The sequence below is a fragment of the Labeo rohita genome, chromosome 20, assembly GCF_022985175.1.
Source record: "Labeo rohita strain BAU-BD-2019 chromosome 20, IGBB_LRoh.1.0, whole genome shotgun sequence".
NCBI lineage: Eukaryota > Metazoa > Chordata > Actinopteri > Cypriniformes > Cyprinidae > Labeo > Labeo rohita.
Genome location: NC_066888.1, coordinates 959,105 through 984,504, shown reverse-complemented (window position 1 = coordinate 984,504; position 25,400 = coordinate 959,105). Strand labels below are relative to the sequence as shown.

Genomic DNA, 25,400 nt, shown 5'->3' with positions numbered 1-25,400 from the left:
AAATTTAAAATTAAATTTTTTTATCTTATGCACTTTGAGAGCTCAAATTAAGAGCTCCAACCCATCTTCTCCTCAGCTGCTCAGCATGTTGGTGTCAGCGTGTAGGGCCCTATGATTTCTGTGATGCGGAAAATGCGGAATCCAGTCATAAAAACGGAATTTACTGAGTAACGCAGAATATCACAGAATTTGTCAAAGTTTGAATGAATTAATCAAAAGTAGGTCATTACACTTAAATCAAACCACAATATGGACTAGTATCTGTAAATATTACGCCGCAAAAATACCATTTAAATGTGTATCCTGCATGTTCTGCGTGTCTGTGTTTTAATGAATGGAGCAGATGAGCAGTTTTGTTTAATACACACACTGAATTTCAAGAATTAAAAGATAAATGAAATGAATGTTTGATGCCTTCATTTGATAACCAGAACATTTTAAATACACAACACAGAATTTCTGAGGGTAAAAAAAACTTTCATAAGGCTATTTTAAGAATAAATCTGAATAAACTAAGCATGCATTCAAATAATTAGACATGATAAAACACAGAATTTGATAACAATAAAACAAATAAAACATTTCATTATTGCCATAAACATGTCATTTTTGTTAAACCTTTATTAAATTGATGTGAAATTGTATTAGTTTCATGATTGTTATTAATTAGACATGCTCTTTGATTAATACAATTTAATTTAACAATTATAAAAAGGAGTTGAGAAAAGTTAAAACGGAAAAAAACAGAATTTGGAAAAAAAAAATAAAACTGAAGTCACAGGGCCCTATAGCCTAAGCGTGTTTGAGAGCTGCAGGAGGAGTTTGAGGAAAGATCATGAAACACTGCGTTTCTCTTTGTAATAATGTGCTGATGAACCGCTCTCAGTGAGTCCAGGGCCGTTTGTGAAGGTAACACACACACAGACACAGACAGACGTGCGTGTGGCTCCTGCATGCACGAGTGTGTGACGCGCAGTGGTCGCAGGCCGCTCGCTCCTGTACGACTGAAGAAACGCTTGTGAATCCAGCCCGCTCCGCATCTACAAGTGCACGCGTTTAAACGCGTCATGAATAATTCATTACTCGCTAGAGTGGAGTGTATTCAGTGATGTTTCCAGTTTATTTAAAACTCTTAAATGAGGGCAATTTGTTCCAGCCCAGCGGGTGCGATCGCGCAGATTCATTGTGCGTGTGTGTGTTCGTGCTGTCCTCTGTGTGTTCGGCGCTTCCCTCTCGCTTTGACCTTCTTTTATTGCTGCTGAGTTGACATGACACAAACTGTGTGCGTAACCAGGAACTGCCCGTCTCCATAGCAACCCTGAGCCCCGGCAACTGGAAGGGGCAGCAGGCGAGAAGAAAAAAAAAACGAAAGACATGAGAAACAGTTTGTCTGTGATCTGTCAAACACTGACCCTACACTCCAAACATGCTGCTCAGAAATGGACAATGTTTAAAGATGCCGCAGCTGTCGACCAATGAGAGAATCTGTGCGAATTTTGATACGAGAGAAAAACGGGATGGACGTTTGCACTGGAGAAAACATGATTACGGATTGTTAAAAGCAACAGTTGGAGGTCATGCTTCACATGTTAATCGTTGCATTTAATGAATGCAGTCTTTATTTTTTTTGCAATTGCATTATTGCAGATAAATTAGGTACTGCACCTTTGACTGTTGTGTGTAAGTGAGCTGTGTAATAATCGGTTAACCTCTATGCACCTCTGTTTTTTTTTCAAGTCAGCGTGAAGTCAACTAAACGGTGCACATTATTCTAAACCATCTTCATTCTGTCGGCCTGTCTGTTGACATCATGAGGGCCGAGTGGGCGGGGCTAAGACATATTAGCCAATAACATCACAGCTGCTTTAATAATCCAGTCAAATCCTGATGGATGAGATGATGAATACTGTCAGAGTTTGTGCTGGAGTTGTGCTGTGGGGTTTGTGAATGTAGTCTTGTGTGAGCTGATCTACACACTCCCTTGATCACACACACTAGTGATGATAGTTATGAATAAGTTACACACTTACACACACAAACTCATAGCACAGACTACAGTAAATGTGCAGACATTCCTCTCTTCTGTGTCCTGAGTTTATTTTTTCGTGTGAGTGTGTGTGACTGCTGACCCAAACCATCTGTCCCTGATGTGTGTGTGTGTGTTTACGTGCTGGAATCACATTTTGCAGTTGAGAGCAGATGTAAACCTATTACAGTAACTTGATTTAGAGCTGCCTGAATCTGTTTCTGTCTCTGTGTACTCTGAGACTGTGTGTGTGTGTGTGTGTGTGTGAGTGTTTTTAGAGTATCATACCTGCGTCCTGTACATATGAATGCACTATGCAAGATGCAGATTGATTAATACTGCAGGTTAAACTGAAATAAACATGCAGAATTAGGGCTGGGCGATATGGCAAAAAAGTATTACGATAGTTTTTTTCATATCACTCAAAATCAGTAATTATCAGATAAATGTAAACTTTTTATTTAAAGGCAAATTTTTGCTCCAATGTGAAAGTTGTAAAAACCAGGTTAATTATGGTTTTGAACTATTTTTTATGGTCAGAACATGACAAACACTTCATGTTTCTTTAATTCTTTACACTTGTCCAGTCATTTTCCCTAAACAAAATAAATATTCTAATAGAAAAAAACAATCTCAGTCCTGCATGTTCTAATGAGTAAGATTGTTTCAAATCAAGAAACAGGTTTGTGTTGCCTGATAAAATTAGTAATAATATAACATTTTTGTCTTTTAGAAATATATATTTGATAGTAGCTTGAGTTAGGATGCAGGTGTAAATGTGTTTATCAAAATCAGTAATCAGTAAAAATTGTAGTAATGTCATTTTTATATGGTGAAGTGCTACTACAGTAGATCTATGGTAAATGATGGTGATTTGTAGATTAAAAAGTCTTCTGACTGTACTGTTGCACACAGTTTCCCTCCTGTTTGTCAGCGTTGTATAAACACAATTATTCACTGAATTCAAGTGCTTCACACTGGATCTCACAGCATTGTTTAGTGGTCGTGTGAGTGAGACTCATCATAACGAAACCCGCCCAATGGCTACTCAAAACTAGCCCAAACGCATTTTGGAGGGGGTCCTCAAAGTCGCATTCCGGGGCTTAAATACACATTTTTTTTGGCAGGGTTCCCCTGGTAAAATTTACATTCCAGGGGCTAAATATCACGTTTTTGAGGTCGCTTTAACCCGCAGACATGAAAAACAGCAGTTTTTAAAGTAGTCTATATTTGCGGGAAAAACGTTGACTTGGCAACACTGGAGTGGACGAATCTGCTGTTTGAAATTTGAGCCGAGTGGATAAACGCTCCGAATGGTGTGCTTCAAATGACTAGCGCTCTTTCGTTCCGCCTTTGCCGCATAAACATTATATTGAACATTTACTGAACTCTTGTTATTGTTCATCGAGGAAATGTATGTTGCGAGATAATTATCTTTATCAATTTATTGTGCAGCCTTATGCAGCATAGTAAATGTGTGTGAAATGCTCATCACAGCTTTATTAGGTAATTTAATAAAAAAAAAAAAAAAAAAAAAAAAAAAATGCAGCAATACCGCTCTGAGTTCAGGGGATCTATTACCACAACTTACACTTGAATTTAATTTTAGGAAATTACTAAATAAATGGTTGGTTGCCAGTTCAAAAAAAATCTATTAATTTAACTAAACCTTTTAAGTTGCAAGCATTACATTGGGGAGTTTTGTTGACGTGATTTTGATCTTTACATCTTACAACTTTAGATTGTGTGTAATTTATACTCAAATTTCAGTTTTTCTTTCGCAATTCTAGTAACTCAAAATTGCCTTGATAACTTTGAAAGTTGGGCAGTATTAGCATTTCATATGCTAGCTGTTGACTAAAATTAATAGGTTCCAGTGAAACTGGAAAGTATGGTAGTGTTCCCTTGTGAGTGTTATAGTTTATAGGTGTGTAAGACAGACGGAGGGGGCTTTCTTCACCCGTCTGTCTCTGTGCTGTCAGGTGACTTTAATCACTTCTTTCTTTATTGTCGTCACAAGACTCTGGTAATGAAGAGGACGGAGCAGATGATGAACTGGTAACCCAGTTACTGATGGTCTCACCATACAAATGCTAAACTCTGTGGTTTCGCTGTGGGTGGACCTTGCCACAAAACTGTAAACCAGCTGACCGATTAAAATGTCACTCGTGCAACTCAAGTGGTCTAATGATCATGTAACACATGTAGCTCAGTTACAGATTGTTGTGAATGTAGTTTTATGGTTTATGAAGTGTATTCAGAGCCCGTCTCATGTTTTGCGGGCCGTCCCACTGTCACATTCGGATGAGAGCAGTTCAGTGTGTTTGAAATGAAACTGCTGGAGTCTTTCAGATCCACATTCCTGTGGATGAGCGGCGGTGAAACAAACACGCTGTGACTGTGTGTTCAGCCCAACTCTCTGCGTCTGTCTGATAGCTCTGTCACCATCTGATGAGTGTCTTTGGGTTGTCTGCCACTCATAACATTATGCTCCAAGGTACTTGCAAGGTCAAAATATTGTTCATTGCAGTTGAATTATTTTTGGTCACATGATGTGTGGCTGTATGACAGTGAACGTTGTGCAGGTCTCATCTGGGTTCTTTCAAATGCATCTGAAGTCCTGTATCAGATATCAAGTCCTGATGTATGTTTATTAATGTACAGCATTCCTCATATGAGCTACGCTGGGAGAATGGAGAGCGTTCATGCATACTACAGTCTCAGCAGTCATCAGTCATGAGAACACATTCATTGTGTGACGCTTTTTCCTCTAAATGTTTCACAAGTTAATTATTCTTATGTGTTTTTTTGATGATTAACTTTTTGGAGCACATACTTTATATTATAACAAAGTGGAGCTCCATGAAAATAAAACACAAAGCATTTTAGTTACTGCTTTATTTTAAATGGGGAGGGAGGTTAAGATAACAGGACAGATTCTGTCCTTAAATTTGTAAGACTGTTGTATCTTGTGAGCATTTAAACAGCAAACATCAGGTTGTCATCATGCAAAGTTCAAACATGCAAGAATTTGTTATGAGCTAATTATACTATCAGCAAGTTACCAAATGAATTATTATTTAAATGTCTTGAACGATTTCCTATTATTGTATTACAAACAAGTCTCTGGAGTGTGGAACTTTGGGGGGAAAAACAAAGCCAAGGCTTGAGTAATATTTTAAATATTGCCGTATTCATGAAGTCATTGTGACGGTGAGTCTCGCAACCAGCAGCGTCCTCTTTAATGTTTGTTTGTTCACATGCAGAGACAGACGGCTCTTCTGTTGTGTGCTTATCACGGGAAATGTTTGCTCTCAGAGCTTTATTCACTGCCACATACGAGATCCATTGCTTTAGATGTCATTCAGAGAACGTCACACAATAGATGCTGAAGCAGGACACCTGCACAGATCTCACACACACACTGATAAACATTAGAGGAGGGCTGGACAGTACGGCCAAAAAATATTAGAACAATAGTTTTTCCCGTCAGTATTTATCACAGAAGTCATTTAACATTAATAGGAAAGGAAATACTTTCCACATCTTTGTTAGATTTTGAGAATAAATGTAAGCAGAACTTGTTTGTTCACAATTAAACTCCACAGAGAAATTGAGGCCCACATTAAATGCATTTTATTATCCCACAAATGTTGTTTTCCATTTTATTTATTCATTTATTGGATTCTTTAATATAATGTTATCATAAAAATTAAGCACTTAATAAAATATTAATAAACGTAGTAATTTTAATCAATCTTTTAAAATGCAATCGAATGAAAACAAGGCGCCAACGACATGACATTTGTTTTTACACTTTACTGCGTGATCTAATCTGTGTTTAATGTTGACTCAACAACATTCCATTTAAGTGTAAACTTAATATTTAATATTTGGCCATGTCTTTATGCTACACTATATGTGGACTTCAAAAAAGTGTAAACTCAGAGCGAGAGTTTAAATGTTTATTTTGAAATTGCGATGAACAGTTAGCATACTGAGAAAGATGATGATGTGTTCTCCTGAGTTTGTGTAGGTTTATAAATGATTTACCTTACAAATCTGATGAAAGAGTGCACATTGAATTCCCTAATGAATGTTATAATAAACCCAAATTTCACCACAACATGCAGAGATGGAGTTTGAGACGCTCCACACGTGTAAGCGATGACAGTTCGTGTAGCAGCATTTACTATGAATGCAGCCACTCTGAGATGCATGTACATAACCTACACGCATGTAAATAATTAAAGTGCATATATTACTCCTGCATCACATATATTTATTTAATTGAATCATAGCTTTTGTGAATTGTAGTTGCATTATGCTTTACAATTTTTGTATGGGTTTAATATGTGGAAAGCGCCACTTCTTGTATTTTGCCAGTTATTTGCCAGGATTTTTTAAAATCAAATACTCAAATAGAATCAAGGAATTGTTGGAGCTGTACTGCAGAACAACAATAAAATAAAAGATGAATGAAAGTATTTTGGATTTATGGTTTTTTTTTTTTTTTTTTTTTTTTTAATATTACTTTGAGAAATACATTTAGTATACAGTGGTAATTAGGGTTGTAACGGTATACCGGTATGGCGGTTTATTGTGATATTGACATGTACGATTATCATATCATGCACATTTGCTTATCCGCGGTTTTGAAAAAAAATAAATAAATAAAATGAAACCAGATCTCACCCGCGCTGCGGTGTATATGCAACTTCTTTCCGCTTGACTGCAGACTCCACCCATACCTGCACAGCGGCAAAAATGTCCGATACAGAGGTTGCAAATTCTAATCTCTATCTCCCGCCGAAAAAAAATTAAAAAATTATAATCTGCAGTATGGGAATATTTTGGGTATCCGAAAAATGATCATAGTGTTCGCGCGCTCAACAGACATGACTGTGATTGGCTACAATGGTAAGCGCTTCACGCTCCTCACCGAGCGCTCACATATAAACACAACAGACGCGTTTGAAAGCCGCGTCTGTCAGCGCATCAGTCTATATGCAGATGTATTAGGGATCCGCTGACACAGGCGGCTTTAAAACACTCTCGTTATGCTTATATGTGAGCGCTCGGTGAGGAGCGTGAAGCGCTTACCATTGTAGCCAATCACAGTCATGTCTGTTGAGCGCGTGAACACTATGGCCAATCAGCGATGTTTACAAATCTGCTCAACAGAGCTCAAATGTGAGCGGGAAGTGGACGTATTTAAAATTTCAGTACCGAAAGTACCGAACCCGGTACCTTTTGACAACCCTAATGTGAAGACGTGAACACATGAACATATCCAGAGCTACTCTCAGAGAACACTTAATGATCATTTTATGATTTTATTTAAAAGAATAATCATCAAATACACTAACTGAAAACTCATAGGTGTTTAGTACAACCTGTCAAAAAAAAAAGTTTGGTTTAGCCTGAAGAAGTAATGACTGAAATATATTACTGTTGTGTATAGCTTTTTTGCCCATGGTTTAATTTAGTAAACCTCTCGTGGAGAGAAACAAAAGTTGTTACATTTCATCTGATTGCATTTTCAATAATATATTTTGTATTGAATTATAGAATCCAGACCAATTATATCAGACAACCCATCCAAGTTATAGCCACATTTCAGTTCCTTTTACATCCATGTTGTTGGTTCATTATGTGGTTATATGTAGTAACATTCTAATTTTTTACATGCTAATCATGTTTATAATTCTGTTAATTCTTTACAATAAACCATGTTCAACCAAAAACCATATCTCTTTTTAATCATTTAAGGGTCATTGTAGCTGATGATGATAATAATAATAATGATAGTTTAATACCGTATACCACGAAACCGTGAAACCGTGATATTTTCTGAGACGATTATCATACCGTGAAAATCTCATACTGTTACAACCCTAGTGGTAATATATCTGTCATAATTTCAAGTTATTCTGAAGTTTTATTTTGTTGATTTGTGATGAAGACCTTTTAAATCTCAGCGTGTTTCTGATGGTATTTTTTTTTTTTTTCCCCTCAAAGTGAATGGTGTAAATCTGCGGAAGTGACTTTCAGAGCTGCTCTGGAGATTTGTGTTCATTGTGTCTCCTACAGTGAGACGAGCGTCACATGTGTTTAAGTTTGTGTAGTAGATAAAACTGTAACCCTCATTCATTCACACTGAGACACACTGAACATGCAGACTTACAGCGACATGCACCAATTGTTGCTGATGCATTTATTTCTGCTGTTAGATTAATGCACATGGAGTAAAATTGACCAGCGCTTATCATCGTTACCAGCACAAATTGTATTGCAATCCAGAAATTATATCATTTATCATCTGAACACACGCATGAGACTGAGGCATTTCATATATGATCATTTCTGCTGTGTTATTGCTCTCAAAAATGCATATCATAACGTCAATATTCATGTGTAGCGTGTTTGAGACAGACAGACGGACGGGTGGTTTTGTGTGCCTCTGGATCCTGATCAGATTTGACAGCTTGTGTTGATTGTCATCTGCAAGCATTGCAATTTGGGGATTAGTGTGTTAGGACACACACACACGCACGCGCACACACACACACACACACACACACACACACACAGTCAGTCCATCTGTCCTGGTCCTCTAGTTTTGCTCATGAATGATGATGACGACTCTCATCCATACAGAAGCAGGAAGCCATCAGAGGTGCTGAGAGGAAGTAAATCTACTGTGCTATAAATAATCAGCTTCATTGTCCTGCAGTGGGTGTGAGTAAAAGAGGTAAACGTGTGCTGTGGTACAGTGAGGTTTTGACATTGCAGACATTATGATTCTGTGAGATGTAACACTGCTGATTCTGAATCAGTGTAGAAATCATTCTAATATGCTGATTTGCTGCTAAAGAAACATTTCAGATTTGTATCATTGTTGAAATCAGTTGTGCTGCACAATATTTTTGTGGAAACTATCATACATTTTATTTTTCAGGATTCACATATGAGTACAAAGTTAAAAAGAGCTCAGACTTTCAGTAGTGTGTGTGTGTGCGCATGTATTTTGTGACACGTCAGGACACAAATTTGTATAGTGACATGGGTATGACAAAGGTATTACAAGGTGAGGGTGACTTATGAGCACATATATATCCCCATTTTTCAAAAGGCTTATAAATCATACAGAATGAGTTTTTTTGAGAAAGTAAAAATGTGCACAGTTTCCTGTGAGAGCTAGGTTCAGGTGTAGGGCGATAGAAAATATGGTTTGTGTCCCCACAATTCACAAAAACAAACCTGTGTGTGATGTTTAATGTTTCCATGTATGCCTTGAGCCAGCGGCTGCTCCTGCACACACACACACTCAGGTCACACACACGTGTTGGATGATGATGATGATGATGATGTCACACATACTTTCTCTTTCTCCCAGCATATTTGCTGTAGCGCTGGTGCTGTGCTTTCGTCAGTGGTTTTCCCCTGGCCGAGGGTCAGCTGGATGTCTATCTGCTGTGTGTTGTAACAGCTGTGTGCTTTTAGAAACTCCCAGAATTCCTCCAGCTCTTCTCTTTCAGCCCATCTTAAGGGGAACATTGTGCTTTTGAGCATCCTGATGTGTGTGCGCGTGTGATTGATTCAGGAGAGTGCCATATTTCATTTTTGGCCGGAGTGAAAATAAGGCTGTGAGGGACTGTTGTTTACAAACATACCGAAACAGAAATTTCATGAAAACAGTGTTGTAAATTGAGAGTTGTGAACGTGTAATGTGATTTCGGATTTTTGTAGAGCGCAGGTCATTGTAAAGACTGTGCTTTCACTCGTGTGACATTCATTATACTGTCCACCCTGACTCTGGTCTCTACTGACATTACAGTGTTGAATAAGTGACCCAGCCAGGACAGGATCTGCAGATGTTTTTCACAAACTGACCTGCAGAGTTGTGTGTCATGTTTTGAATGTGGTGGATGTGAGTTATTGACTGGTTTCCGCTTTGCTGATGTCATCGAGCTGGCAGCTGATTGGTCTGTCAGCAGCTGCTGATGTTGCTGCAGTGAATCGTGGGTCGTCTCATGAGCGCTGCGTTGCGTGTTTGTTCAGCTTGTGTTGTGTGTCAGTAGAGCTCAGACACACACACACACACACACTCTCGCTCAGTAGTGTGTTTGCTCATGGTGGGGTTTGACGGCTCACTTTATTCAACATGAAAGACTGTTTTGATGCTTTTCATTCTTCACTGATTCTCTGTCTCTCACAGTCTCAGACTCCCCCACATGATTATAGATATTAGTTTTCACACACTGTCTGCTCTCAGAAACAATAAACATGTTTTTAAAGGTGCTGCTGCACCTTAAGAAACATGCAAAATGTTCCTCAGTGGTTGAATGATGAATTCTGTTTTAATGGTTAAACGGAGCTGGGTGGATTACTTACAAATTGTAATCCGTTACTGATTCCAAATTACATGACAAAAATTGTAGTTAGTAACGTAATCCATTACATTTACACATTTTATGTAATATACTACTTTTAGATTACTTTTGACCTAACTCATTTGTCGCATTGATTTAAATAAGATAATCTTGTACCATACTGACATGACATAATACGAAGAGTAAGTAAATATATTCCATTTGTTGTTATTAACAACATGAAGTGCATTAAACATATTACATCAAGGTTTCCCAGCCTGTGGTTTGTGAAGCAACAGGAGGGTGTTTGAGTTTAATGAAAAGCTAATAATTAAATAATAAAAAATGTTAAAATAAATCATTTTAAAATCAAAACAAAAAACTTCCTTAAATGAAATTTGATTTGTTTACCTGCATGTCATGGGACCATAACCAAAGTCAAAGTACCAATGAACATGCAAATATATTAGGTGAAACCAGATCAAAAAAGTTTGGGGTTTTTTTTTTTTTTTTTTTTTTTTTTTTTTTTTTCTAGATTAATCAAAAAGTATAATCCTTTTGAATTCATAAAACTTTAACAGTTTAGTCATTTATTAACACTTTTACAATGATAGTAATTTTTTTTATATTAAACAAAGTGCTGCATAAAAGATTTACTGTTTAATTTAAAACAAGAAAAATGTGTATTCCTTTAATAATAATAATAATAATAATAATTATTATTATTGTTATTGTTATTGTTGTTGTTGTTACTTTTAGCATATTTTACTGTAATATAGTAATATTTGTTTCATAATTTCTTTAAATCATGATAAATGAAGCTGCGTCTCTCATTCACTCGGAGCCGCACACAGAACAGCCAGACTTCATAATAAAATGCGGTGTTCTGGAGCTTTAATATTCACAGACAGTACCTCATATTCTCATACCAAACTCCATGACATTCTTTGCTGTATTGTAAATTTCATTCTTACGACTGAATTCCATTCATGTTTTCTGTATTTTGGAAATCATAGGGCCGTACAGACACACATTTGCTGTCATATCCAATGGAAAATAGAGCTGTATCAGGTGCATTCTAACAATCAGAACAATTTCTAACATGGAGATTCTTCAGCATTAGCTGATTATGTTTTTCATGTTTGGCTGATAAATGTCAGAAGATGTCTTTTATTTTGACGTTCCATGTCTTCATCAGTAGTTGACAGTCACGGTTGTAATAAATGAGTACTATTGTACAAAGTATATGGAAATATTATAGCATTCAGCTTTTTTTTACAAGTAACTGAAAGGCAAATGCTATAATAGTTATTTGTAGTTCAGTTCAGTCTGTAGAGGATGCTCTGAGTCTCAGTGTGTTTTCAGGAGGTTTTATCTCCGATGATGACTCATGTGCTGTTTTCGTGTCTGTTAGTGTGACGGGCGTGATGACGACAGAGGTGGGATCAGAGACGGACGTGAAGAAGGAACCGGAGAAGGTTCCTGAAGTTCAGCAGCAGACTGAGCCTCAGCAGACAGAGCAGCCCGACAAAGCCGCTGACAGCGCCGCCCAGCCCGCCTCGGCCAGTGACGACCAACCACAGGTAGAGCTGACGCCGCTCATCTGCATACAGGGCTCTGATTGGCTGTTTAGATTTGATTGTCAAGCTTGCAGTTTTATTCAGTTTCAATCTTGATTTAATTCAATATCAGTTCATTTCGATCCATTGGCAGTCAGGTACTGTACAGGTCTGTTTTTTCAAGGAAAGTTTCTTGGGATTCTTGTCATTAAGATTCAAAATCGGTTCATCAAAATGAGAATCAATTAAAGTCTGGAATTAAAGCATGTTTCCTCCTGAGCAGGAGGAGAGCCAGAGCGCAGAGGCCAAGAGCGATCCGGAAGCGGCCGCGTCTCCTGAGCCCAGCAGTCCTCCTGCTGCCGGCGGCCAGAAGAAAGACAAGGGCATCTCCCGCTTCCTGCCTCCATGGCTTAAACGACAGAAATCACTGAGCCAAGACAAGCCCGCCGAGAGCACAGAGCCGCCCAGGCAGGAGAGCGTGGAGGCAGTGAAGGAGGAGCACGAGGAGACGAGCCAGCCGAAAGAGGAGGCGGACGGAGAAGGCGGAGCGACCACGAGCACAGAGCAGACAGAGGAGGTTAAGGAGGTTAAAGAGGTTAAAGAGGTTAAAGAGGTGAAGGAGGTGAAGGAGGTGAAGGAAGTCAGAGAGGAGAGCAGAGCAGAGGAGGTGCAGGTGGAGGAGAAGGATAAAGAGGAGGAGAAGTCTATCGGCAGTGCTGACACACAGGTGAGAGAATCATGGATGCGTTTGAAACCAGTTGAAACCAGAAGTTTACGTACACTTTGCAGAATCTGCAAAACGTTAATTATTTTACCAAAATAAGAGGGATCACACAATCATGCATGTTGTTGTTGTTTTTTTTTTATTTTTTTATTTAGTACAGACCTGAATAAGATATTTCACATAAGAGACATTTACATGTGGTCCACACGAGAAAATAATAGTTGAATTGAATTAATTAAAAATTACCCTGTTCAAAAGTTTTCAACCCCTTGATTCTTAATACTGTTACCTGAATGATCCACAGCTGTGTTTTTTTTTGTTTTGTTTTGTTTTGTTTTTTTGTTTTGTTGTTGTTGTTGTTGTAGTGATGGGTAGAGTGCTGCTGTTAGGGTGAAATATCTTCTTCAGGTTGGTACTAAATAAAAATAACATGCATTTTGTATGATCCCTCTGATTTTGGTAAAATATTTAACATTTTGCAGATTCTGGTTTCCACTATATGTACAGTATGTTACCAGGAGTCAGTCACTATCAAAATTTCTTTTGGATGAAATGAATGCTTTTATTTTATTCTTTTTCGATTCTTGTCATGTTTTCATCAACATAATTTTTGTAATTAAAATCAGTAAATGATCATCCTGATGTGCATGCACTGCTGCTTTACAGGAGATGAATTAAAGGCAAACAGCTCAGTGCTCTGTACACATTTTGTCATAAAGGGTTTTGTTTGAACAGATGCAGTGTGGTGATGTCCTGTGTGTGTCGTCACACCCTTAACAGCTCAGTCAGCTCACCTGATTCAACTCATGCTCTCTTCTCTCCGATCTCACTAGATTTACAGTGAGAAGTGATTGTCACAGATCACAGATATCTAAAGCTCTTCTTGCAGTTTTGTGACAAAATAAAGGTGTGAGGGTTTAACTCCTGCAAGCGGTGAAATTAAGTCAGGTATTGTGTAAAGTAATTAATATGCTTTTATGATGTATTCATAAGTGTGTTGGTAAAATATTTCTGTCTCAGAATTTGCCTTTAAAAATGTTATTGAATATCCGTATTTTCCAAGGTATCGTACTGAAGTTAGAAATTCCAGTATCATGCACACAGGCATGAGCTCATGGTCTTTAACAGACTGCTGCAGTCCTGAGATGCACCGGAGCTAGTCAGGCATCATAACCTCAGATAAACCTGCGAACATGCAGTCTGTAATCCAGATCAGATGCAGAACGCGACGGAGGACTCCAGACGCGCTCGTGCCGTCACAATAAGCGTTTCCTTACGCCACATGCCTCAGCCAAACGCCATCAGTCATTTGTCCGTTCCTTCAGCATCCGCCCAGTGACATCATCCGGCAGCCATCCGCTTCACTGGAAAACACCAGAGCGTGTGTTTGTGTCAACCTAAAGTGTGTGTGTTTGTGTGTGTCTGCAGCCTGTGAGAGAGGAGAAAGAGGGCGAATCGGAGGTTAAGGAGAGCGAGGAGCAGACGGAGAAAAAGGAGGAGAAGAAAGAGGAAGAGCAAGTGAACCAGCAGGAGACGAGTGTGCTGTCAGCGCTCAAACTCAAGAAGATGAAGATGGTGGTGTGTCATGTGACCCTGCTGGACGGCAGCCAGTTCTCCTGCGAGGTGGAGGTAGGACACATCTGTCTGTCTGACTCTGCACATGAACATGTTAAAGTCATTGTACTTTACAACCAGTGAGTTTTAATGGATGTTGAAGTCAACATCAGAATCTGATCTGACTCCATTTCCTGTCCTTATTCATGTTTGTAAATTGAGCAGTCTGTCTGTGTTTCACTGCTGTTTATTTTATGATAATTCAGGATGACAATAATCCTGCTGTGTAGATGGAGGTATGTTTGTGTGATGGTTGGATTTGTGTCTATATATAGTGTGATAATCAGCACAGGTGAGATCTGACACGCACACCATCATCAGCAGCACGCCTCACTATAACCGTATCTGTCAGCAGGGTAAATGTGGTCACCGTAAGTGAAGGCTGTGTGTGTCGTGTCAGCGGCACCGTATTGATGTGTTTATCGTGAATATATGGACCTTACAATAGAAAAACATAGATCGATATTCAACAAATACAGAGACTGGAAAAGCTACGTTAATTTTTTCTGTGTTACATATAATACACTTATAATACAAATAAATATAATTCTAAAATTAAGTGTGAGTGGCAGGAGGAGTGTGTGTTGAGTGGTAGAGCTGTAATAGGATCAGTCATTGTTGTGCTGACAGGAGCGTTCAGATGTGTGCGGTGACCTCTGACCCTGCAGTGATGTGGTGGGTGTGTTTGGTGTTTTGGAGGTCACATTATTAGGGGCTTGTCAACACACTGTCTGCTGCTGGGATCTGGACACACACACACACACACACACACACACACTAAAAGAAAATAAAACAGTCAACAAACTGAGGTTGCATTGATTAGTAAAATGTAGGCCAGTGCTGATTTGAATATTTGTTTGTTACAGGTTTGTTTGTTTTTTTTTTGTTTTTTTTTTAACAATGTTGTGGGCGATATGACCACAACATTATCACAATATTTTTTTTTTCATATCAGTCGATATCAATAATTATCACAATAAATGTCAAATTTTTATTTCTTTCAAGTTTAAAAGCAGATTTTTGCTACAGTGTGAACATAGTGAAAACCAGACAGGTAAATGTGGCTTTAAAATATTCTTTATGATCAGAACATGTTTTTTTTAATTGTTCACACTTTCTCCAGTTATTTTTTTCTTAACAAAATAAATATCTTAATAGAAAAAAATAATTTCTTACTGTTGCATGTTTTAATGAGTAATATTGTTTTCAAATCAAGAAACAGGTTTGTGTTACCTGATAATATTAATAATAGTAATATAATTTTTTTCGTCTCTTAGAAATACGTAACTCTACAGTCAGAATACATTTCGTATTACTGCATTAATCACTATAGCTTAATCACAAAAAAAATATTGTAATTATATTCCATTACTACTACTTTAATATATTTAATACATGTCTACATTAATAATATAATAAAATTCAACACAAATATACCCACATTTCTGACATAATACCATGGTGCAATTAGTGCTCCTACAGTAAATCTATGGTAAATGATGGCGGTTAGTAGATTAAAAAGCCTTCTGACTGTCTCGTTGCGCGCAGTGTTCCTCCTGTTTTTCAGCGCTGTTTCATCTGGCTTTAAACAGAGTCATTTATGTTCTTCACTGAATTCAAGCTCTTCATACTGGCTCTGTTTAGTGACCGAGACTTATCAGTGAGTGAACGCAGCATCTCTAGTTAGTTTGTGCCATGCCACCGTTTGAACTTTGATCTGAACGGATAAACGGTCCGAGTGGCGCGCTTTAACTAGCGCTCTTTTGTTCTGCCTTTGCCACATCAAGGCTCATTGCTAACGTTTTTTTCTACTGGCCTAGTTGGGCCAGTGGTTTAATTTTTTTTTACTTCCCCGGTCTCTAAATTTAAATCTGAAATCTAAATTTTCACTGGCCCTGCCACAAAAAAATAAAATAGTTGCTGTTATCATTGTTTTTGACTCATGTTATCTTTTATTTTAATAAATAAGCTTATATGACACCAAAATTTTACATACCAATTAAATTGTACAATTCTTGATTCCAATTTCGATACCACAGCAAAACCTTACTAGCCTAACAAATATAAGTTCAAACATTATTTGTTTGTTCAAAAATTATTTTAATCATTAATATTCATTATCATTATAATATTCTGTTATAAATTAAAAGATGCTTTTATCGCCCAGCCCTAATTTGAACTGCTCAAAATAAACATAAGCAATACATTTTTTATTTTTTTATTTAAACATTTTCAAAAAGTTGCCATGGCAGCATTTCTCATTTTCACTTAGGTTAAACTTGATGTACTAAAATATCTAATAGCTAAAATACTGAAAATATAAAAACAAAATCTAATTCAAAATATTAACAAAAATATAATAGTAATAGTGATACTAAAATAACACTGGTGTGTTATGGCTCATACTTAATGATGGATGGTATATTATTGTTATCATTATTATTATTATTATTATTATTATTAAAGGAAAGGGAAAGGGCGTGACGTGTGGCCAAGTATGGTGACCCATACTCGGAATTTGTGCTCTGCATTTAACCCATCCAGGTGCACACACACAGTTTACTTAAAGCCTTTACGCATAATGCATTATTAACAGTTATTAAAAGGTAAAAGTATTCATAATATGCATTGTAATACATTATATCCTGTCATAAAATACCCATTCACACCACATCTATCTAAAATCTTATATTGTAATATGAGTACTTTTATTTCAATTTATGTATGATAATAGTTATTTTTGCAGGGAATAATATAATAGTTTTCTGTAATTATTATTTATTTATGATTAATATTAATGACACAGCCAGCATCAGGTTTATTAGGCTGCAGTCACTGATCTAATCCACAGACTAGTCCAAGTTTTTCTTGCATAATGACTGTGTAAGTGAAATCTCACCAAGATGATGGGATTTGTGAGTACAGAACAAGCTTTTTGAGTGGTATTGAGTGGATTCTGACTAACCTAAGCACCTCTGATTGGTCCTTGTGTTCATGTGCTCAACAGACATGTCTGTGATTGGCTGCAACACTTAACACGTTAAAAACACACACAAGCCTTCACGCAGCGCCAGATGTCTTCACAGAACACAGATACACACAGGAGCGTTTGAAAGCATGATGTTTATGAAATGTTTAATTGTTACACATTTTAATAAAGTACTTAAAATAATTAGAAGATATCCAATTTTCAAGAAATTGTGCTCTGTGAAGGCTTCTCATTGCTGTAAATATAATCTTTCAAACGGGAGAACCTGTCATCCAATGCTGAAGTGAAAAGCAGCACAGGTGAGTGTTGGGATGTGATGGGCTGCGCATTTATTACTGGCCGCTCTGTGAGCTCTCAACAGCCTCTGCTTTGTCCCGTCACCGGAAAGTGCTGAGGCATCGCTAAGCGCTATTGTCCTGGTGTATTCATGCACAAGACGCTGTTTGCTCAGAGATGAGCGCCACTGTCTCTGGGTCGCCCGGACGCATAAGCTGCAGCTTCACACAAAGCATTCCAGACGTGACGCTTCATGGGGACGGTGGGGACAATGAGGGCACTCAGCACTGCTGAACTAGCCCGCATGGATGTTAGGAGAAATGCCGCCACTCCATCTTTACTCTTATGTTTCTGTCTTGACGGCAGATATGTGTCTCAGACTCTCTGAAGAGCACATAGATGATTGACAGGAGCTCTCGGCCAATCAGAGCGCAGTGACCTATAAAACAGCGGGACACATATGGCGTTATGTTTTTAATACTGTAAGTGCAGCGATCCTGTCGCTGCGTGTGTTTCGTGGAATCAGAATTCGGATGTTAGGAAGTGTTTCATAGTGGTGCGTCGCGTTGAATAACATGAGGCCTCAGCTGTGTTTGACGCTAATGCTTCAGGACGTTCATTCACAATCACTCTGCGGTTTCTCCTGTACGTCACTGATCCCACGTAAACCCTGCTCAAACATCTCCGTAATTTTACAATGAAATTTATTCATGGTTTTAGTGAGTCTTCAGTCGGAGTCCCTTCTTTTGTTCTCATTCATTTTCTTTCTTTCATCAAGTTCTTTTAGGCTTTGACTGTCATTCATTCGCTCTCTCAGATCCATTGGTTTCTTTTCTTTCCTAGAGATCTCTTCTTTTCTTCTCATTCATGTCTCTCGGAGCATGTGATCTTAAAGCCATTTGCTTTTAATAATCCAACGCACCATTCACTTCTGAAGTGTGCAGTGCTGTACATGAGTGACAACAGCACATACAGCTCCTCCTCCCTAAGACTTGATTTCTTGATTTATCTGTTAGCCTACTGTATGCAGTTTGATATGCAGATTTCTGAGGAATGATCAACATGATCTAAACCTGTCGCACTCATTCTGTGTCATGCCTTCTGAGTTTCTTATCAAGTAAAACAAGGTTCGTAGAAGGTGCTTAATGTCCCTGAAGTACTTGAATTTGACTTTGACATTTAATGACTGGAAAACCCTTGAAAATGGCACTATTCCTGAAGAGGGACTTGAAAAGTGCTTGAATTATTGAAAGACAATATACCTATGAAATAAGTGTTTAATTTTGTCGTACCACATACCTTCTCACGCAGTATTCATGCAGTTCAAACAACATCATACCTTATTTGCATATTTCAGTTATTGTCAGAAAGCAATGGAACAGATGAACCGCTCCGAAACTCATTCATTTCAGGTGATTTACTAGCAAAACACCAGATCAAATTAAAAGAGTCATTCATTTTCGAATTTCAGCATCGCTTGTAAAGATTTTAAAAAGCACGTAGCGATGGGTGAAACGGAGCTTTTCAAAACTCTGAATCCGTTACACCATTGCATCGCAAAATGATTCACTATTTCAAAGCACCCCAATCAGAGCGGAGTGGAGCGACAAAAATTCATTTAATAACTGCTCTGGGTTCACCATTTCCCACTCCTGCTCCACTCCTCGTTCACTGATTCCAGAAACCCCTATTTCAACTATTTCAGTATGTTTGAAATACTACAGTTCTGTTCATAACGTATATATTAAAAGGATAAAATAACAGAATTTAAACAACAGGATAGTTTTAAAGTGGCTTATTGGAACACTAGTGTGCAAACCTTTTTCCTCATGCCAAGCCAACATGGTTGTCAGCATTAAAAGGTATAATTGCTGCTTTTTGCTTCAGTTATTTTACGTACAGATCACTGCATTTCTTACAGATTTCTCATTTGAAATCGGTACCACAATAAGTTTACATTTGTTTGAATGCATTATTGAGAGAGCGGTTGCGTGTGAATAAGTATTGTACTTGTTTAAATTACGCTTTCACTTGAAAATATTCAGTATCTTGAAGGAACAAACGAATTAATTGAAAACTATAACATTCTGCTCATGTCCATTGCCGTCATCCTAGTCTTCACATTCTTTCTGATTTGAGTGATCCAAACCACGACGCTCTGATTTTTGAAATTTCCGCTCCTCACTTCATTAAAAATCACACCGCTCCACGCTTCGCTCGCATACTCTGATCGGATCACGTAATCATTTGTTCCAGATCGGGACTTCAAATCATGTATCGCAAATCATTTGATTTAGATTGGAACAGGTTTTTGAATCATTTAGCGAATTGAATGATTGAAATCAAATGATTCACGATTTGAAGTCCTGATCTAAATCAAGTTCAGATCTGGCTCTGTATTTACAAAACATTTTATCCTACCACTAAGAGTTCTCCTAAATAGCAGTAGTAGTTTTTAGCTAAGAGTTTTCTCTTAAAAGCTGTTGACAAAGCTGCTGAGACAAACTTTTAGTAAGGAATAGAGAGAAGTCATAAACTAAGAGTAAGGGCGGGGTTGACCTGATGTTTTGTGAATACGGGCCCAGGACATCAGAGCGTGGATCGCGAATCGTTTGATTTAGATTGAAACTTTGGTGCGGGTTTGTGAATCTTCTGCTTTAGATCGGAACTTTGGAGCGTGAATCGTTTGATTTAGATCGAATCTTCGTAGGGAGTTTGCAGATCTTTCGCTTTAGATCGGAACTTCATAGCGCCGATCGCAAATCATTTGTTTCAGATCAGGATTTTGGAGAAAATCAAAAAGTAGTGCTTGCAAAGTCCTTAAGTACTGGATTTTCATTTTACAGTATCTCTATGAACCCTGGTAAAAGCTTTTTTAGTGTAATTGTTTACCACCTTCAGCTGGTGCTTTGTGTCTTTTTGCTGTCAAATCTTTACTGATTTTTATCAAGTAAATGTAAGAATAACTGTAGTAATATTTCCAGATGAACACTTACTGCACTAAAGCAGCTTGGCTTTACTTAATTCTCCATGAGTCATTTTGTGGAAAAATCAGTGCGTCTCAAATCTGATCATCAGGATCTTTTGAGAAATCTTTTGTTTGTTCACCTCTCAATCATCCTTGAATTGCATTGCATTAACAGACTTAGCATTTAGACAGAGCTGACTTAGTTTACATGATCACTCGCCAAGAAATACGTTTTGACATGGTTGTGAATTTGACCGTTCAGTGTGTGTGCTCCCAAACTACGTTTTTATTCTCCCCAAGAGCGTATTGAGCTTGTAAAAACTCTTCAATATCACACAACTCCTGCACTTTATTTCCATGTTCATCCATACATCCTCATCACCCTGGTTGTCACAGTTTAATGGCTAACCACACTTTACTGTGTTGAAATCATTACCACAGTCGCTTCCTTTACTCTAGATCATGATCATCTGACACTCATGCTCTCCTCGTGTGTGTGTGTGTGTGTTGTAACAGGCTCACAGATTCTGGTTTGTTGTGCTCAGGGCCGTTGTGCCGACACCATGGACGCGCGTCTCCACCCGTGAACACCTGTGGCTTTCTGTGGCCATCGACACGTTATCGTCAGAGAGCCGCGCTGTGTGTGTGTGATACGTTAGCGTGTGTTTACTCTCGCCGTTCACCTAATGCACTTTCACTAATGCAGCCCGGCTGCTGCAGGAACAGCCGCTATTGATCCACTGCAAACTGAAATCCATTAGCTGTGTGTTTGTGTGAGTTGAAGCAGCATCTGTGGCGTTTACAGAGCGTAACATCTGATCGCTCGTCGGTAAATCTGCTGTGAGTGAACGCTGGGATTAGTTTGTGTAATTGCATCCATAACAGCAGCTTAAGGTGTTTTGTGTGTCATGTCATAACTGGACCGATTAAGACGCTCTCTGCGTTTTTGTTTGTGTGTGTAGTTGATATGAGACTTACACTCACACCTGGCATGGATGCAGCATCAGATGTTGTCAGCCATTCCTAATTTATTCCATAAGCAGAAGTGTCTGACGACAGGGAGTTTATGGAGATAAAGTCTTTAGCTACAAACGTCAAACGCTGTAGAAGAAATGAAAAAACAAACCGTGCTCTTTTGTAATCAAGTTACTGCGTGATAAAGTACCGTTTGCTACACTGCTACTGAAAACAAACTGGAAAACACAATCACACCAGTCATTACATACTGTCTGAGTCTTAAAGATACAGGAAGCACAAATGGTTTAATTCTCAGTCCATATCCGTCTTTTTCCAGACTGCTGCATATTAGATGACCAATAATGCTTCCAGTTAGGGGATCCTTCACTCATAAGGACTGAAACAAATCATTTCAAATAATAGCGTTGCACTAATAATAATCCTTATCTGTCAGTTTGACTGATAGAGATGTGCATTATCTGACATCTGTAAAAGACAACAGGTACTGTACTCTCATAGTCTACTTTCCCAGTTTAATGAACACATACTGCACATAATTTGCTGGAATACAATAAAAAATCTCAAATTTTCTTCCTCCGTCTCTTTCCCAGTTGTTTAAAACTTTGAAACATCATTTTCTTGCCTTTTCCTGATCCCATTACTTTGGCAGATCCATCAATCTTCTATATAAAGATGGAACATTTTTCATTCGCAACATACATGGGCAGTTCTACAGAATTGGTACAAACTGCTGTTAACCCTACTTAACCCTAACCCCTAAATTTCAACTTATGAAAATGAAATAATTTTTGCATTTTATTCCATTTTTTGTTTTTAAAAGTATCTTTTTGATTCTTTTTAATTCTTTTTAGTGAAGTTCAAAAAATATTCATTTTAGATTTTCTTTGTCAGTTATGAAACTTTATGTAAAAAATGTGTCCTGCATTTTCATGAGTGTTATCCCATAAAATTACCGTTACAGTCACGACTGAAACATGTCATCATGGTTTCAGTAGTGACAAAAGAGAACACATGATCCTTTATTTGGGGAAAATAAACAATTTTAGTACAGTTATGCAATTTTTAATATTTTAGTATGTTTTAGTAGTGTTTGAGTATGTTTCTGTAATGTGATGTTGTCGCTACCTAAGCATTACTGTCACGACCGAACGATGGGATGTTTTGTCAGATGTTATGATAGCGTTTGGTTCAATGTATATATTCAATATATATTCAAACTAATGAATCCTTAAGTTTGAAATCAGTATGATCAACATTTTGCCTTTTACAAAAAAAAAAAAATAATACAACAAATCTTATAAATCACATCTGAAATATTGTTAAAATTGCAATTGTTATTGGTTCACCTCTGAAAACTTTTTAATAAAATAAAACAAAATAAGGAAGGTGTAAGCAAAATCTTAACCGGTGAATATAACCCTTCTTATTAAATTGTGAATTACCGTGTTTTGTTAGTGACAAGTTTGGGGAGAGGACAAATATTTCAAAACTGTCTGAAAATACAATATCAGAATGAACTGTGCAATTACTAGAAATGTGTGCCTTGGGTATTATACAATTTCCATACATACGAAATCTGTTGAAAAAGACACTCTGACTAATTCTGTAGAATGGCCCACATGTTACATAATATACTCCAATATAGCATAAAAATTACTACAGTAAAATTTAATAAGACTTGTTTAAGCTTTTGGGGTTGATAATTTGTGCAAAGCATCATGTGGCATAGAACAGAGGTGGGTGGATAACAAGGTTATTTTCGTAAACTAAAAGACGAAAACGATATTAGAAATATATTAGCTGTGGTGGCCGGTTTAGGGAAATATGGAAAGCAGTCTTGCACGGGTCCGTTTGGTAACCCCGCAATAGCCTGCTTAACAGAACACCTGACCCGTTATCCGACAGCAGCACTAATTTAATTCTGTACCACGACCCGTTTGACCAAAGACCGCGACCTGAACAGCACGTGCGTTACATCTAGGCTACTGCATCAGTTAGTTAACATTATTTATTTTGTCACGTAACACAAGCGATCAAACCAAACTAGGCCATCTAAGTCGGAGCTTTGGAACAAAAAAATAGAGAGGCAGCGCAACAGAAAAAGAGAACGTGCGTCCTTACTGTAAACAATAAAAGCGTCTGCCTACATCTTGTGAACAATCTGCCAGGCTGAACAAATATGCATAAAATACACGCTTATAATTCTTCATAAATGAAAAGAACATAATAAAATATGCTATTTACTTTTGAATGTGGTTGTTTCTTTTTAAACCTTGCAGTACGTGGTCGTTGGTCTTTTATAGAAGCAATAAAAATAAAATAGCTATTAGCTAGGCTACAGAAAGCGAGCAACAAGCGTTCCCTCCTAAGAGGTCATTCACTTTAGCTGCAGTGTGAATGGCTATAATGCGCAACACAGGCTCCGCCATTATTATTGAATTTCTTTAGTCCCAGTTATGATTTATGCCAGTATGTTCGTGGGAAAGTGAGCAAAACAGGACAGTTACAGTATCATGATTATGGTTAAATAAGATAAATGACATCCAGGCCTAATTAAAACACATTATATGTGACCATGGGCCACAAAACCAGTCATAAGGGTCAGTTCATTGAAATTGAGCTTTATACATCGTCTGAAAGCTGACTAAATAAGCTTTCCATTGATTGGTAGGATAGGACAATATTTGGCAGAGATGCAACTATTTGAATATGTGGAATCTAAGGGTGCCAAAAAATCTAAATATTGAGAAAATCAGCTTTAAATTTGTCCAAATGAAGCTCTTACTAATGCATATTACTAATTGACAATTAAGTTTTGATATATTTACAGTAGGAAATTTACAAAATATCTTCATGGAACATGATCTTTGCTTAATATCCTAATGATTTTTGACCCATACAACGTATTTTCGGCTATTGTCACAAATATACCCCAGCGACTTAAGACTGGTTTTATGGTCCAGGGTCACATATTTTTTTATCACAACACATTTATTATTCAGTCTAGTGCTTTTAAATACAATATAAGCACAGCTTTATGGAGTAAAAAGGCATGACTGTTTCATTTTGGCTTTTAACTGTATACTTTTTAACGTCTAATCAATCTCAGCATGCTTTCATTTTGTCAGTAGACGTTTGCATCACTGAGGTTAATTTAAGTCTTTTAATTCTGCTAAATTTTAATTGCTAAAATGAAAACTGAAACTAAACTATGTAAAAACTAAATAGAAATGTGTTCACAAAATAAAAACAAAGCTAAAACTAACAACATTATTAATGAAACTAATAAAAATGAAACTACATTTTATTTTATTCCAGTTAAGATTTGAAAAAGATATTAAAATAAAGATTAGATTTTTGGTGCAAGAAACCTTGACTTTTAAAAAACTGTGCATAAGCGCTTGAACGTATTGGTGGTCTGGAGCAGACAGATGAATGCAGCGCTGTTCTCTATCTTCAGATGTTCCTCACTGACTAATGCTGGAAGCGCCTGGTGTCTGCAGAGGATCTCTGAGAACGAGAGACACTGTTGAGCTCCAACCAGCCTCTCATTCCTCAAGAGTCACACACACTCACACACGCTCATGCTGTCCACATCAACCGACTGTCTGCCGGTGTCCGGCGGCTCCAATAGGCCCATTATGACCACGCGTCTGCGTGTGACGCTTCGGACCGACTCGGAGACTCCACGCAGTCACCGTTCAGACTCAGCCCAGTGCCAGCGCTGGCGTTTACAGGAATACTTGAAATACCAGCCAAAAATGACACTTCTGTCCTCGTTTACTCCTAGGCATGTTGTTCCAACCCCGATTGCCCTTCTTCTGTGGAATTTAAAAGAACAACAAAGTCCCACTGTTTTTTTTTTGTTTGTTTTTTTTTTTTTTCCCACAC

General features: G+C 37.7%; 1 protein-coding gene across 15 annotated transcripts in view; it reads left to right on the top strand.

Moving 5' to 3' along the window:
* The window catches only part of epb41l2 (erythrocyte membrane protein band 4.1 like 2), an 88,256-nt gene that overhangs the window by 12,304 nt on the left and 50,552 nt on the right, over nucleotides 1–25,400 (top strand). For all 15 annotated transcript variants that reach the window (XM_051139019.1, XM_051139018.1, XM_051139015.1 and 12 more), the window contains exons 2-4: nucleotides 11,816–11,984; nucleotides 12,244–12,687; nucleotides 14,113–14,313. In XM_051139019.1, coding sequence (XP_050994976.1) covers nucleotides 11,829–11,984; nucleotides 12,244–12,687; nucleotides 14,113–14,313 — 801 coding nt within the window. In that variant the 5' untranslated portion in view covers nucleotides 11,816–11,828. The remainder of the gene's footprint in view (nucleotides 1–11,815; nucleotides 11,985–12,243; nucleotides 12,688–14,112; nucleotides 14,314–25,400) is intronic.